The sequence below is a fragment of the Elephas maximus genome, chromosome 5 (assembly GCF_024166365.1).
Source record: "Elephas maximus indicus isolate mEleMax1 chromosome 5, mEleMax1 primary haplotype, whole genome shotgun sequence".
NCBI lineage: Eukaryota > Metazoa > Chordata > Mammalia > Proboscidea > Elephantidae > Elephas > Elephas maximus.
Window position 1 is genome coordinate 157,345,882 of NC_064823.1, and position 13,861 is coordinate 157,359,742.

A 13,861-nucleotide genomic window follows, 5' to 3' on the forward strand; every position below is an offset into this window, starting at 1 on the left:
TCCTTGGAAACCCTGTGGAACAGTTCTACTCTGTCCTATTGGGTTGCTATGAGTCCAATGGACTTAAGGGCAATGGGTTTGGATTTTGGTTTTGAACTTTCCTACTGGAAGGCAATCTCCATGAGCTCTCTCCTTCCTCCAGTCACACTCAGTGAGCACTTATTGAGTCACTACTGTATGCTGGGGGCACCATCTGGCTGCCCCTCCGTGCTTCCCAGGAAGGCGGCCACAGGCAGGGTGAGCACCCCTGGCTTACTTCACCGGTGAGGAAAGCTCAGCGCTAGAAGGTGAAAAGGACATGGGGCGTGGTCTTTCTTGGGCTGCTGAGGTCCTGAGAGCAAGCGCAGAGGGTGGAGTCTCTAGGGCGCCTGGTATGTGTGTTGGGGGGCCTTTTTCCCTTGAGAGCCCTTGGAAGCCTGCAGGAGTAGTGAGAGGGAACCCGCCTGGGGTGAGGCCTAGAAGACTCTGGGCCTCGGGCCAGCGGGGAGAACGCCTCTTCAGACCAACTTGCTGCCGGCTGTCCCGGTCTGCTCCTGAGGCTCTCTCGCCCCTCCTGCGTTGGCACGCCGGGACATTGTCGGGTTCCGGGGCGGCGGGGACAGGGAGCTCTAAGCGGCCCCTCGCAGGTCTGCAGCCCCTGCCGGGTGCTGGGCTAGGCGCAGCGCGTGGCCTGTGCCACCCTCCTCGGGCCTCCTGAAGACGCTAGAAAGGTGCATTGTGTCATGTGGAAACTGAGGCTCAGAGGACAAATTACTAGCTTGAGGCAAGGAGGAGCGGCTCCTGCTGAGCACCGCGGCTCCGGAGACCGCAAACTACCTCCGGAAAGAACTCGCTAGAGCCGCGTTGGCTTTTGAGTTGAATCCTAGTGGGGAGGAGTCGGCACGAGAGTGTGAGATCTGGACCGAGAGGCAGAGACAGAGACAAGGAGGCCGCCAGAGACAGGAAGAGAGACAGAGGGAAAGAGAGAGAGACAGTTATGGAGGGAGACAGTACACAGGGAGACAGAGCCGAGAGAGGGAGACTTAGGCTGGGAGACTCACCCAAGGAGACAAAGAGAGACACGCCGAGACAGAGGCACTCACCTGAGAGAGACACTTACCTGAGTAGCAGAGGCACTCACCTGAAAGGCAGAGACACTCACCTGAGTGGCAGGGACACTTACCTGGGCTGCAGAGAGACAAACAACGCTACAGGGAAGGAATGTAGAGAAAGGAAGGAGAGAAACGGAGAGAAAGAAGGGACAGGGCGGGAGTTGCCGCGAGAAGGGGCTCCCCAGCTATACCTGCCCCGCCCCCTCCCCGTCGTCTCAGGACCCGCCTGGTGGCGGAAGGGGCAGCTCTCGCGCCTGGGCGCTCCGAGCAGTCCTGCCGCCTGTACGCGACGCCAGAGCCTGGGGTCACATTTCCGGGGGACAGTCTCTCCTTTGACTCCTCTCGGCTCCTCTTTTCCAGTCTCAGATCTGGCCTTACGCGGCCTCCCAAACTTGCCTTCCATTTCGCCCCTATTTCGGTTTCTCAAAAACATCTGGATCGCGGAGGCTGGTTCTCAGCGTCGCTGTTTCCATCGAAGGAGCCTCGCCGCCTCTCCGATTCCGTCACTCTCCCTTTTGCCTGGGCTTTGCGGCCTTTCCGGGTCTCTCGCCGACTGTTGCTGTTCTCCGCCGTGCCTGCCAAGGTCCTCGCTCTCTCGGTTTCTTTCCCCGGGTTGACGAGCTGGGGGTGAAATCCGAGGTGCCCCACCTCCACCAGCAATGTTGGCCTCCCTCCTTCTGCCAGCAGGGCGGGCCTCTCCTACCCTGCGTCCTCCTGCAGGAAAGGAATTTCACCCAGAGGAAGGCCCCTGACCACGGGATGCCTGAGCGGAGTGCGCCCAGCACATTGAACCGGTGGCAGAACTGGAGCCCAGCGATGTGGCCCGCGAGCTCGCCTTAACTTCTGAGCTGGAAAACAGGGTGCCCATTTTAAAGCCGGGAAACCGAGGCTCGGAAAAATTGGCTCTCGGCTCTTGCACCCTCCTCTGAGCAGCCCTCAGATCCTCGGCTTTTGATAAATTCGTGGAAAAAACCCACAGCTTCCAGACTCTCAAGAGGAGGGCCCGCGGGAGGGGGGAGGAGAGAATGGTAAGAGCCGGACCCGAGACCCATTTCGTGGATTGGGGGCGGCACCGGGAGGCGGTTCCTCCAAAAGCCGCGAGCGAACACGCGCAGTATTTTAATGCATTTCGTCTTTTGAAAGCGCCTGGAGGGAGAGGCTGCTCCCAGGCGTGGAAGGAAAGAGTGTGGATGGCGGGGGGGGGGGGGGGGGGGGGGGGTGGGGCTCAGATCCACCTGCGTCTGGAATCCGGCGCCACCACTAACTAGCTTTGTGACCCTGGGCAAAACACTTAACCTCTCTGATTCTCTTCTCTCATCTGGGGGGGAGAGAAAAGCTGATCATAATACCTACCTCCCAGGATAAAAAATAAACAAACCCACCGCCGTCGAGTCGACTCCTCCTCACAGCAACCCTACGGAGGATTAAATCAGATAAAGTTTTTGAAACCTCTGACAAGAGACTTGACACCCAACTCGACATAAATCAGCTCCCTCTCTCCCACCCGCCGCCAGTCCCCCGCCCCGGGAGGCCGGTGGGGGAACTGAGATGGGGCCCTCAGCGGGCTGGGCACAGCCTGGGGGCGAAGGGTGAGCCTTCCCCGATCCGGGGTGGGCAGAGCCAGGATGGGAGACTTTTGGCCGGCCCCTGGAGCCTCGGGGTCTGCCTGACGTCTCCGGGCTTAAATAACCGTGCGCCTTTGTTATTCGTCGGCAGCAAAGTGGTTCGTTACGCCTGATTGGTCTAATTGCTTTGAAATGGGATATATTATCTATAATTATAGAGCTCAAGGAGGAGTCGGCCGGCCTCCGCTTTCATCTTCCCCAAGTGCACCCTCATGTCGCGATCACATTAATTTGGGCCATTTAAGGAGGGGGTCTGTCTCTCCCCCACGGATCCTGGCCCCCTCACCCCCTTCTGAATTTAAAGACACAAGGAAGCTGGGGCCCGAGCGACCGAGGAAAAAGCCAGTGGGGGAAGGGCTGGAAGAGGGGGAAGAAGCCGGGAGTCTGGCTTGTCAGTTTCTCCCTGGCGCCCGGGAAACCCACCACACTCTCGAGCAGTTTCGCCGCATGGGTTGAGCCCACTTACGCCCAGGAATTAGAAAGGAGAAAGCACTTTTTAAAAAATTATTTTTTTACTTCGCGTTAAAGAAGGGTACCAAAACTTTTTTTTAAAGACACACGTCCCGACCAGTTTTCCGAAAAGCAGAAAGCAGTTTGCTCCGAAATTGTACTGTGGGTGCAGCCAGGCGCTGAAAACTCTCCGGAGTTCCCAGTTCTGCGGAGCTTTTCTCCTGGAAAGCTGTGACATCCGCACACCCGCACCCCAAAACCAGTCCCCGAGGATCCCATCGGCGACTACCACCCAGCTCCTCACTCCTAGGCGACAGAGACCAAAAGACTGGAGAACGCGGGGCAGATTGGGGGATCCCGCGGCGGTGCTGTCTATCCGTCTCCCCACCCACCCCCAGGACAAAATGCCTCCTCACTCCCCCCTCCGTCGCCCTCCTGGCGATTGGTGAATTCCCACCAAAATAAATCGTTCCGGGTAATCGGTTTTCATAGCACATTCATTCTATTAAAGAGGGCTGTTTGGGGCTCGCTAATTGCCGGGGGATCCCACTGAGTTGCACATTTTAAAAAATGCACGCGGAATTCCTGGGTCGAGGCCACAAAATACATCGGGAAAGGGGGGAGGGGGCGTAAACAAAACCCGGACTGAGCCAAAGACAAACGCTGAAGCGAGGGGCCAACTTGCAGCCTTCCAATCCAAGCAGCGATGCCTAGATAGTGACCGTTTTTAAGATGGGAGTCCCTTTAAAATTAATCTTCGCCCAGAGCAAAAAAAAAAAAAAAATCTAGCAACAATACTACCTTCCCGCCGCCTCGCACGCCTGCAAAACAGGCCTTAGGGAAAAATAAAGCCGACACCAGCTTAGGTACCCGAGAGGCTGGATGTAGAGCAATCTGTATCCAGGATCCGAAATGCAAAGGCGCTTTGTTGGGGGGTAGGGGGTGGTGTTAGGATGCCCCGGAATCAGGGCGTTAGAGCAGGGGAGGGGGTTGGGGGACCGGGGAAGCAGCAGCGCCAGCTCCGGAGCTTTATCTGCCGCGGGCCAGCACTGCCCTTGCCAGGCGATGAATTACAACCCGGCTTTCTGGGCTGCAGCGGCCGCGCGCAGAGATGCCGGGCACAGAAGTGCCTCCGGGTTAGTGCTGCCGGCGAGATAACAGGCTCAGTCTCCGTGCCTGTCAGCCCGCGGAACCCACCAACTGGGAAATCTGAAAAGGCCAAGACAAAAATAAATGCAGGAAAGGCTCCCTCTCCTCGCCCCCAAACCGTGTGCCTCTCCTCCCGCGGGAACTTCACGCCCCCGAAGACAGACAGACGCTTTATTTCTTTTCTGCAACTCCCTTGGAGACCGCGAGCACCTTTGCCTCGCAGCCCAGCGGGGGAACTGCCCGAGAACCCGGCGCTACTCAAAGCAAAGATTCCAAGTGCGACGGAGTCTGAACCCCTTTCGCTCCGGCCGACTAATTCTCGCCGCCTTGCAGTGCGTGCACGCGGCCGACCCGCCGCGCGGGGCCAATGCAGCCACGAACACAGCCCGAACCCTAAAAGCAAGACGTCACTGGGTTCTGAACCGGCTCGGGTCGCTGAAGGGCGGGCGGCAGGGCCCGGGGCAGCAGGCGCAGGCCGTTGGCTCCCTGGAGGCGGGGCGCGACTTCAAGGGCCCCTGAGCCGGCCGCGGCCTTTGATCCGGCCGCCGCTGGCGCCTAAAAACAACATCCTCGTCTGCCTATTAGGCGCGCTGAGGAATCGTGACAGATTGTTTATCCCCGCAATTAGCGATGCGGCCCTTCTCCGGCCGCCCGGCCCCTTAGTCCGCGGCCAGGCCTAGCGCGAGCCGGGTTTCCGCTGGGAGCTCAGCGCCCTGAGTTCGAGCCCTCGCCCCGCCCCAAAGCAGGGCGCATTCTTGACTGGAGCTGCAGAACCCTGAAGCCTTCCGCGCAGTTGTATAGGGGTGGATTTTTGCGGATGTGCATTTTTCTAGGGAGAAAGTTACTAGCTAGATTAGACCTTCAGAGTGATCTGGCAGCCAAACATTTTGGAAGGCGTTGCTCACGAGATCCTGGGGACGCCAGCGTTGTCTACGGGGGCAAATCCAGCCCCGTTCCAAACACACAGTACTCCGTCTTTAATGTGGACCTAAAAACAGATGGCTCGCTGCTTTCTCTCCACTTTAACCCGAGCGCAGACTAAGATTCCTGACTGGGCCGCTAGCGAGGTGTTGGGCCTAGAGCCAGGCCGAGCCTCAGTTGGCTCAGCTCTAAAATGGGGTTGTACCACCTTCCAGCAAAGTACCCATGGGCAGACCTGTGGAGGTCTCAAAGAATGGCTCTCCATTCATCCATAACTCCCAGGGGTGCGCTGCCAAGTCCATGCACCGCGCCCCAGGACGGAGCCGACATGAATGAGACCCCAAACCTTGCCTAAAGTCCTGGGCGCACAAGAAACCTGAGGACGCCGTGTGCATTTCGCAGATCCCAGCCCAAGGGTTTCACATCCAGGGCCTGCGGACAGATGTGAGGGGGGCAGATAGCTGTGGCGTCCGCAGCCCGACCCCTCCCGCCAGACCCCGGACGCCGTCCGGGTAATAAAGCTCTCGCTCTAGTAATTCATTTTCCCTAATCTGGACGCCCCTAATCTACAGTTTTTATTGCGCCCAGTAAAAAGGCCAGGGAATTCGCTGTCCCTCCGCGCTTGGATAATTACCCCTAAATGGCCAAGGCAGCCCCTGGTGTTTCCTGGAGATTAGAACCCCGCAGCCATCAATGGCCCGGCCTGGTGAGCCGCCAATCACCAGCGCTCGCTCCCCGGGAGCCGCCAGCCTGGACCCGGGAATAAGTGGCCATAAAGAGGCAGCGCACAGAAGGGCCGAGCCCCCACCCGCGTTTGCATAGATCCCACGGCACCCTCTCTAGCCCCAGTTTGTTTGTTTGTTTGTTTGTTTGTTTTTCCTCTATTTTCCTTAACAGCAAAAATAAAGTCACTTTTCCTCCGAAGTTGGCGAAATTAAAGTTCTCGAACACAGCACGACGATCCACCACCAGAAACCGTTCTTTTTCCGCCGGTCCCCTCCCCCAAATGGGCCTTCTCCCCCCACCCCAAGATCAGCGCCCCAGAGATAGGGACGTGTTATTGTTTCCAAGGACGCGCTGTTTGAGGTCACCTGAAGGCCAGATCGGTGTTTTGTTGGCGGTCCTGTAGGTTTTATTTCAATAAGTTCTATATCAAAAGGGAGCCGACGGCTCTTTCCCCACCCCCACCCCCACCCCGCTGATCAGGATCTGGGTGTTGTAACCCTCCGGGGAGAAAGAATACGTCACAGTGAAAACCGCTGCTAGCGCCCGGATAATATGAAGCGTTCTTGCACCCATAGCACCACGGGCAGGCTCCTTTCGGCCAACTTCAAGCTTTCAGGAGAAACAAAGGCCCACTCTTACCCGGAGGTAAAGTTTTGAAGATTGAAACAGAAGAAGAAAAGGAAGGTGTTTAAAAAAGAACTGAACATATGTCTTTCGCTTGGATAAATGATCATGCGGGATTTTAAACCATCTCAACTCGAATTCTTGTCGTCGAGAAAAAGGGAGGCAGACAGTGGACAGGGGACCAGAAACAGACAGCAAGAGATTGAAGACGAAGGTAAGAGGGACGGTTGGGGTTGTTGTGAGAGCGTCGAGTGGATTCCGACTCACAGAGACCGTACTGGGCACAGTAACTGCCCCCCGCCATAGGGCTTCCTAGACTGAAATCTTTACGGGACAGATTGCCAGGTCTTTTCTCCCGCGGAGCCCCTGGTGGAAGCGGTAGAGAGAAGAAAAAAAGGAAAGGGGGAAGAAAAAGGGAGAAAAGAAGAAAAGAGGGGCGATTAGGAAGGGGGGAGGAAAAGAAGGAACAGCAACTAGGGAGAAGCACCTCCCCCCGCCCCAGGAACACAGAAAAATAGAAACGCATGTGTTCCAGATAGAGGAGGCCTAGACCTGAGCTGGGAAGGAAGTTTCCCCGGCGCCCCCTCCCCTCCTAGTGTCCCCTAGCCCAGCCCTGCCCAGGGCACCCTGCCCCCCCCCCCCCCCGGGGGGCGCTCCTCCTGGCCAGTCCCAGGAGCGCGGCCCAATGGCTGGCGCCCGGCCCGCCCCCTCGCGCGCTGATTGGCCGCCGCCACTCCGGCCTCGCCTTATTAGCAAGTTCTCTGGGGAGCAGCGGCCCGACCCGAAGCCGGCCAGTGAGTCCAGGAGCTCGGCCCGCGAGGCGGCGGCGGGAGCCAGGCCTAGCGGCGAGAGCTGGCCTGCGGGGCAGAGGCGGGAGGCGCGCGCGGGAGGGCCCGCCCGGCCGCCGCCCCGGCTCGCCGAGGCCGGCCGCGCTCGCAGCCCGCCCGAAGCCCATGCCCGGCGGCTGGCCCGTGCTGCTGCTGCAGGGGAGGTCCGGCTCTGCATGGCCCCGGCTGCTGACATGACTTCTTTGCCACTCGGTGTCAAAGTGGAGGACTCCGCCTTCGGCCCTCCGGCGGGGGCAGGCGGGGGCTCGGCTCCCAGCGCCGCCACGGGCGCTGACGAGGAGGCGGCCAAGCCCAAAGTGGCCCCTTCGCTGCTGCCCTTCAGCGTGGAGGCGCTCATGGCCGACCACAGGAAGCCCGGGGCGAAGGAGAGCTCCCTGGCTGCCCCCGAGGGCGCCCCGGCGGCGGGAGGCTCAGCGCAGCCCCTGGGCACCCGCCCGGGGTCCCTGGGGGCCCCCGACGCGCCCGCCTCGCCGCGGCCGCTCGGCCCCTTCTCGGTGGGAGGACTCCTCAAGCTGCCCGAAGAGGCGCTCGTCAAAGCCGAGAGCCCAGAGAAGCCCGAGAGGACCCCGTGGATGCAGAGCCCCCGCTTCTCCCCGCCCCCGGCCAGTGAGTATTCAGACCCAGGAGGCGGGAGGGCGTCGCGCGGGTTCGGGGCCCCGAGGCGCCAGGCCGCGCCGGCGCCTGCTGGTCGCAGGCGTGTGCTTACCTGCCGCCACGTACCTGGAACCCTCTGGCAGAGCCTTGGGCGGGAGGCCGGTTTGCCCTTTTTTCCGCTCCCAGCCAGGAAGGGGGCCTCGGCCTGGAGGAGGCCAGGCTGGTGGCCTGCCTTGGCGAGCTCTTGGCCAGGCGACGCTGCGCGTAGGAGTTACTGTAGGACCCGGGTATCTCGGCACTGACTCCTTTTGCCTCCCCCCACCCCCAACGACTCGGGACTCCTCGCTCGCCCATCTGACCCCAACTCCCGGAACTTCGCCTCTACCCAAACCGGTGGGTCCGAGGGACTCGGACCGCTGCCCTTCGCGCGGAGTTTCGCTTTCTAGAAGCCTGACATCCCCTCCACCACCACCCCCCTCCCGCATTTAAAGTATTTCTTTACCAAGACGTCTCCACCTTTTTCGACCCCCCCGTCACACCCTCCAAGTTTCAGGCAGAAACTTGGTGCCGGGGGTGAATGGATGAATTGGGGGACCCTTAGGTTCCAGTGGGGGAGCACCCCCTCCAATCCTGTCTGGAGCTTCCCAGATGCCTCGGACAGGGCCGTGAGACCGGACTCCAGCCTCCAAAGGCCTGTCCGGGGGTCGTCCCGAGGCCTAGCGGCCCCCCGCTCCTCTGGCCAGCGAACTCGCTCGGAGATATTTCAGGAGCACGGGAAATTCCCAAGTTTTCCTCGTTTCCTCCGATTATTTTTGCTGCATAATAGCAGCCCGAATTCAATGGAGTGGTGCTGAGGAATGATTTTTATCTGGGGATTAAACGTCTTTGAAAGGCCAGCCCCTCCCTGGGCCTAATGGCCGGAGAAGGTAGCCCAGCGCTGGGCTATCGCTGCCGTGGGGAGTGACGTTTGTCCTCGGAGCCCGCCCCTTGGGCTGCCGGGCGGAAAGCGAGTTGGGGGCCAAGTGCTTCCCAGACTCACAGTGGCCTCGAGCGGGGAAGAAGGGGGATGTGAACACGAGATTTCGTTTGACTCACATCCTGGTGGTCTGGGAGCGCAGAGGACTTTTTTTTTTTTTTTTAAGCGTGAAGGGGGAAAAAAAAATACAGAGTTAGGCAAAAACCCGCCTGGTGAAACAGCCTTGATTTGAATTCACTTTCTCCTAGGGCTACTGCTACTGCTTTGGAAAATTATCCTTTCCAGAACTTGGGAATTCGGGCTCCCAATGTTAGCTTGATCCGTGCTGGCTTGGGACTAATTTGTTCCACGTTTTATCTGCCGCAGCCGCCCCTTGTGGCTAGGGTGACGCGCTCAGCGGGCTACTTCCCAGCCGGCTTGAGCCCTCTGCCCTGGCCTTGCTTACAGCCCGCCCCAGAGGTTGCTTTCGAAATCAAGAGAAAAGGACATCCGGGCACGGTTGGTCTCCGCGGCTAAGCCACTGGTCGAAGAGAAGCCATTGGACTTCCCCGCTTCCATTTCAGGGTGGTCAGAAGGCCAAGGCGCCGAGGCTAGGAAAGGCCCAGGCGACAATTGAGACAATCCAGGGACAAAACCCCGTTAGATTGAAGTGCCTCCCTCTTCCCTCAGAGTTCCAAAGGACACTTTAGGTACTTAAGAGCCTTGGCAAAGGTGCGACCTCTGTGACAGCGGGTGTCGCGCAGCTTCTGGCGAGCAAGGACTGCACCTAGCACTCTGTAGGGCATGTGTGGAATTTGGAGTCGGTAGCTCTGGGTTCTCTGCCGCGGCCGGAGCCAAGCTCAGCGCTGAGCACTTGGTGGGCACCGATGAGACGAATGACAAACTGAATAAAAATAAATGTGGCTTTGCGCTGGGCACTGGGTCTCTCTAGCACCTTCTTTTGTCCTTGTTAACGTCCACCTCCTTCTGTGGTTGGCCGTGGGAGGAGGCCGGGCCAGCAGGGAAAGGTCATCCTAAACCATTATCTAGACTTGAACACGGGAACCTCACCATCTTCATTTGCAGAAAGTAGACAGGTTTTTTTTTTTTTTTTTTTTAGACAGGAGCTTCCACCCTGCGGGGTTGTGGTGGGAATTGGCAATACTATTTTCGAAGTGCCTCGCACAGTGCCCAGCACCGTGCCCAGCACCTAGGCGCTGGGGAAGTGGTAGCTGATACCACTTTATGGGTCGGTCACACTCCAGCACCGCTCTCTTAACCCGTTGCCTCTTTATTTCCGAACTCCTAGGGCGGCTGAGCCCCCCGGCCTGCACCCTGCGCAAGCACAAGACCAACCGCAAGCCACGGACGCCCTTCACCACCGCGCAGCTGCTGGCGCTGGAGCGCAAGTTCCGCCAGAAGCAGTACCTGTCCATCGCTGAGCGCGCCGAGTTCTCCAGCTCGCTCAGCCTCACGGAGACGCAGGTGAAGATCTGGTTCCAGAATCGCCGCGCCAAGGCCAAGAGACTGCAGGAGGCCGAGCTGGAAAAGCTGAAGATGGCCGCCAAGCCCATGCTGCCCCCGGCTGCCTTCGGCCTCTCCTTCCCGCTCGCCGGCCCCGCGGCCGTGGCGGCCGCGGCCGGCGCCTCGCTCTATGGTGCCTCTGGCCCCTTCCAGCGCGCCGCGCTGCCCGTGGCTCCCGTGGGACTCTACACGGCCCATGTAGGCTACAGCATGTACCACCTGACATAGAGGGCCTCAGGGGCGCCCACCTGCCGTGCCAGGCGGTTCCTCCCACCGCGGCCTTCGGCGAGCCAGCGGTAGGGGCCACCCCCCAGCGAGCTCCCCTGTTCTGCACCTCCTCGCCTTTCCCTCTAACCCCACACCGTTCCGATTTCTCCCCGTGCTTCTATGTCCGAGGTCAGATCCTCTCCCCCTCAAATGACTGGAAGGGCCCTTAGCGCTCTTCTAGAATCTAGATCTCCACCCTCGTGTTACAGACGGGGAAACTGAGGCCAGCGAGGTCAAGAGATTGATTCAAGGTTCCCAGCAGAATTAGTGGTTGAACCAGGACTAGAGGCTGTGTCTCCTGCATCTCTGTCCCCTAACCTGGCACCAGGCAGGACCAGCGCGGAGAAATTCCTGTGTGAGGCGGCTGGCCCTGAGGACAGATGGAGAGAGAGTATGCTGGGGAGGTGACTGTCACTTCCTTCCGATGGAAAACTTCAGAGAACTTCGACAGCAAAACAATTGCTTTGGGGGGGGGAGGGACACACAGATGCATCACAAAGGTAGGTTGAAGGGGGCCTCTGCTACCAGTACCAGAAAAAAAAAAAGTAAAATAATAATAATAAAAATTCTGTTTCTATTTAACAGTACATTTGCGTGGCTCTCAAGAATCCCTTTGGAAGGGACTGTGTACTATGTAATATACTGTATATTTGAAATTTTATTATCATTTATATTATAGCTATATTTGTTAAATAAATTAATTTTAAGCTACAAGAAACATCTCTTTACTGAATTCGGTTTTTATTTTTATTTCACTTCTTGCCATCTCTTCCTAAATGCAACCGCTCTTCACTACGACGGTCGTTTCACAGCCGCACCTTTCAAAGGTGACAACAGGATACGCAGGGGCAGGAGTGGGGGTGTCTTGGAACACACAGGACAGATCTACGTTAGCAAGGTCATTACCCAGGATAATTAGGCTTAATTTTCCAACTCACTTTAGGCTGAAATCGACATTTGCTTAGGCGACCCATAACCGACTCTTTCTTTTTTCTCCCCTTTTAACCTGTCTCTGAAAACAAAGCAAATCACCCAAATGGTTTGATGACTGTGGACAGCTAATGGAGACAATTGCCACCCCCGCAAACCTGTTTTTCCCACAAGAGGCCAGGTGGGGGATGGAGGTGATTACTTTTTTAAATCACCGAGGGGCCCTGTAGACAAGGCTTGTGGAACCGATTTTGAGCCCTTAGAACGTGCCTTCCTGCCCTTGGGTGCAAACTTCAAAACAACAACAACAATTTTACAGACCCCCCTGGGCAACCATACACTCGCTGCTCTGGTGTTTTTTTCCCGTGTGCTCAGCGTCCAAACCTACACAAGTGTGGTTTTTCCTCAACGTAGTAGATTAAGCTCAGGCTTTCAGGAGAATATATTTTAATAAGCTCTAAATTTAGGCTTTTCTTTGGGCGGGGGAGTTGCAAGGATGTTGAAGACAGAAAATGACCTATTAGGAAAGGCTACTACCATGTGCCGGGCACAGCTGTGTTCTCTTTCGTGTTAGGGGCCGCTTTGCACTGGATCTGCCAACCCTCTCCCCAGCCTGTCTCGCCTTGGCTGGTGCCTCCAAGTCCACGCAGGACCGCCCTGGTGGAGCCGCTCAAAGAGGGGAAGCCAAAAGAATGTACCTGGTGTTGGACTTGGGGAGAGGTAGACTTTCCAAAGTTAGAGGCTGTGTCGCAGTGGGAAAATCGAGTCTGGGATGCTCTGGGGAACGCACTTGTTGGCTTTCTAGCCCCACGAGTCGGGACCAGCCTTGGGATTCCAAATAGCCTAGGGAGGTGAGCAACCTGAGCGGATTTTGTTTTGGCACCTGGCAGGTTCCTGGATACCTTGAGCCTTGGTTCTTACAGGCTAGGCAGCTCGGGTAAGGGCTCCATCTCCCAAGGCTGGGGCTGCAGTCTGAACTTGTCTCAATCTCCCTTCAAAAGAGAAGAAAGAAAAGCTTGAGGGACTGCAGTTGCACCGCACTGGACCCTCTGGAGCAGCCTCCGGGTGGTGGCCCTTGGCCTCGGGCCTTCAGGAATTGAGTCAGAGTGGGGTCTGGGCCTCTGAGTTCCCAGATAGGGGGGTTTACACCTAAAAAGATCTCAGATTCGCACTCCTATGCGCCCCTTTAAAGGGGTTGAGGTGCATCGCTGCTTCTTGCAGACTCAGTTTTTTTCCCCCTTCTCTATAAATTAAGCTGCCAGTGAGTGACGCGTGTGGGACACACTGGCTCTCACAAATTTCCCAGGTTCCTTTCAGCAACTTCCCTGGAGACTCTCCTGTTATGGGGGATAGTATTGAACTTGAAGTCAGACAAGCTGTGCCTGACTTGGTTCTATCCCTGTCCTGCCACTTACTGTCTGACCTTGGGTAGGGAAGATCATGTCGTCACTCCACACCTCAGTTTTCTCATCTGCGAAATGGGCCTGTGATTCTTTTCCTCCCAGGATTCTGAGAAAGTGTGGGAGGACGCCTGGAGAATATCCGTGGATCAGTTTTCTCAGCTCGCTGTGCATCCGCAAAGTTGGAGCGATTTCCCAGCGTCCCGGGTAGGGGAATGGAGGGGTAGGATCGGGTGTCTCCCTCAGCCAAGGTTCCTGAGCCTCCTGGCTCCTGGGCACTTGGCAATTTAGGGTCTAGGCAAACTTAGAGCAACATAATTGCCTTAATGAGCAACGGCTCCCGAGCTGTAGACGCGCCATGGCTCCAGCGAGGCGGTAGCTGCAGGCAAGGCGGGCGCGCCTCACCCGCCACCCACCTCCCCGCGTCTCAGCCGGGTGGACCCGGCCCGCTGCCCTGGGACCCCCTCCTGCCTCCCCCTCCGGCTTTACGCCCTGAGTCCGGGTTTCCTTCCACTAGTTTACCCGTTGGTGTTTCATCTAGCCTTTTCTTTGCCCCCCCCCCCCGCCCTCTTTTTGTTTTCGAATTTCTTCTCTAGACCGGGCGTGTACACAGAAGGTGCTCAATAAATGTCTGCTGAATCGGAGCGGCGCACTGGTGTGGGGTGAGACCCTGAGCCCGGTGCGGCCCGGTTAGTGGTGAATTCTAGCCGGGCTTGGAGCACTCCTTCACGCCCTCCTCGGCTCTTTGAACCCAGTC

General features: G+C 57.8%; 1 protein-coding gene across 2 annotated transcripts; it reads left to right on the top strand.

Annotated features, from left to right (window-relative positions):
- The first annotated feature begins 7,380 nt into the window (after positions 1 to 7,380).
- MSX1 (msh homeobox 1) lies at positions 7,381 to 11,476 on the top strand. 2 transcript variants are annotated; one of them, XR_007517774.1, is made up of 3 exons: positions 7,381 to 8,040; positions 10,293 to 10,803; positions 10,984 to 11,476. XR_007517774.1 is itself a non-coding variant. In XM_049887114.1 (2 exons), exons 1-2 carry the CDS (start codon positions 7,590 to 7,592, stop codon positions 10,733 to 10,735), a joined length of 894 nt encoding a protein of 297 aa, XP_049743071.1. In that variant the 5' UTR covers positions 7,381 to 7,589; the 3' UTR covers positions 10,736 to 11,476. The 2 variants fall into 2 exon arrangements, 1 of the variants encoding a protein (XP_049743071.1); XM_049887114.1 differs by having other exon boundaries at positions 10,293 to 11,476.
- The last annotated feature ends 2,385 nt before the right edge of the window (positions 11,477 to 13,861 follow it).

What these genes read in the sequence shown, in the direction of transcription:
- MSX1 (XM_049887114.1), top strand. Translation starts at nt 7,590, where the DNA reads ATGGCCCCGGCTGCTGACATGACTTCTTTGCCACTCGGTGTCAAAGTG. An exon ending in CTTCTCCCCGCCCCCGGCCA is followed by an intron (nt 8,041 to 10,292) that starts GTGAGTATTCAG and finishes CCGAACTCCTAG; the next exon opens with GGCGGCTGAGCCCCCCGGCC.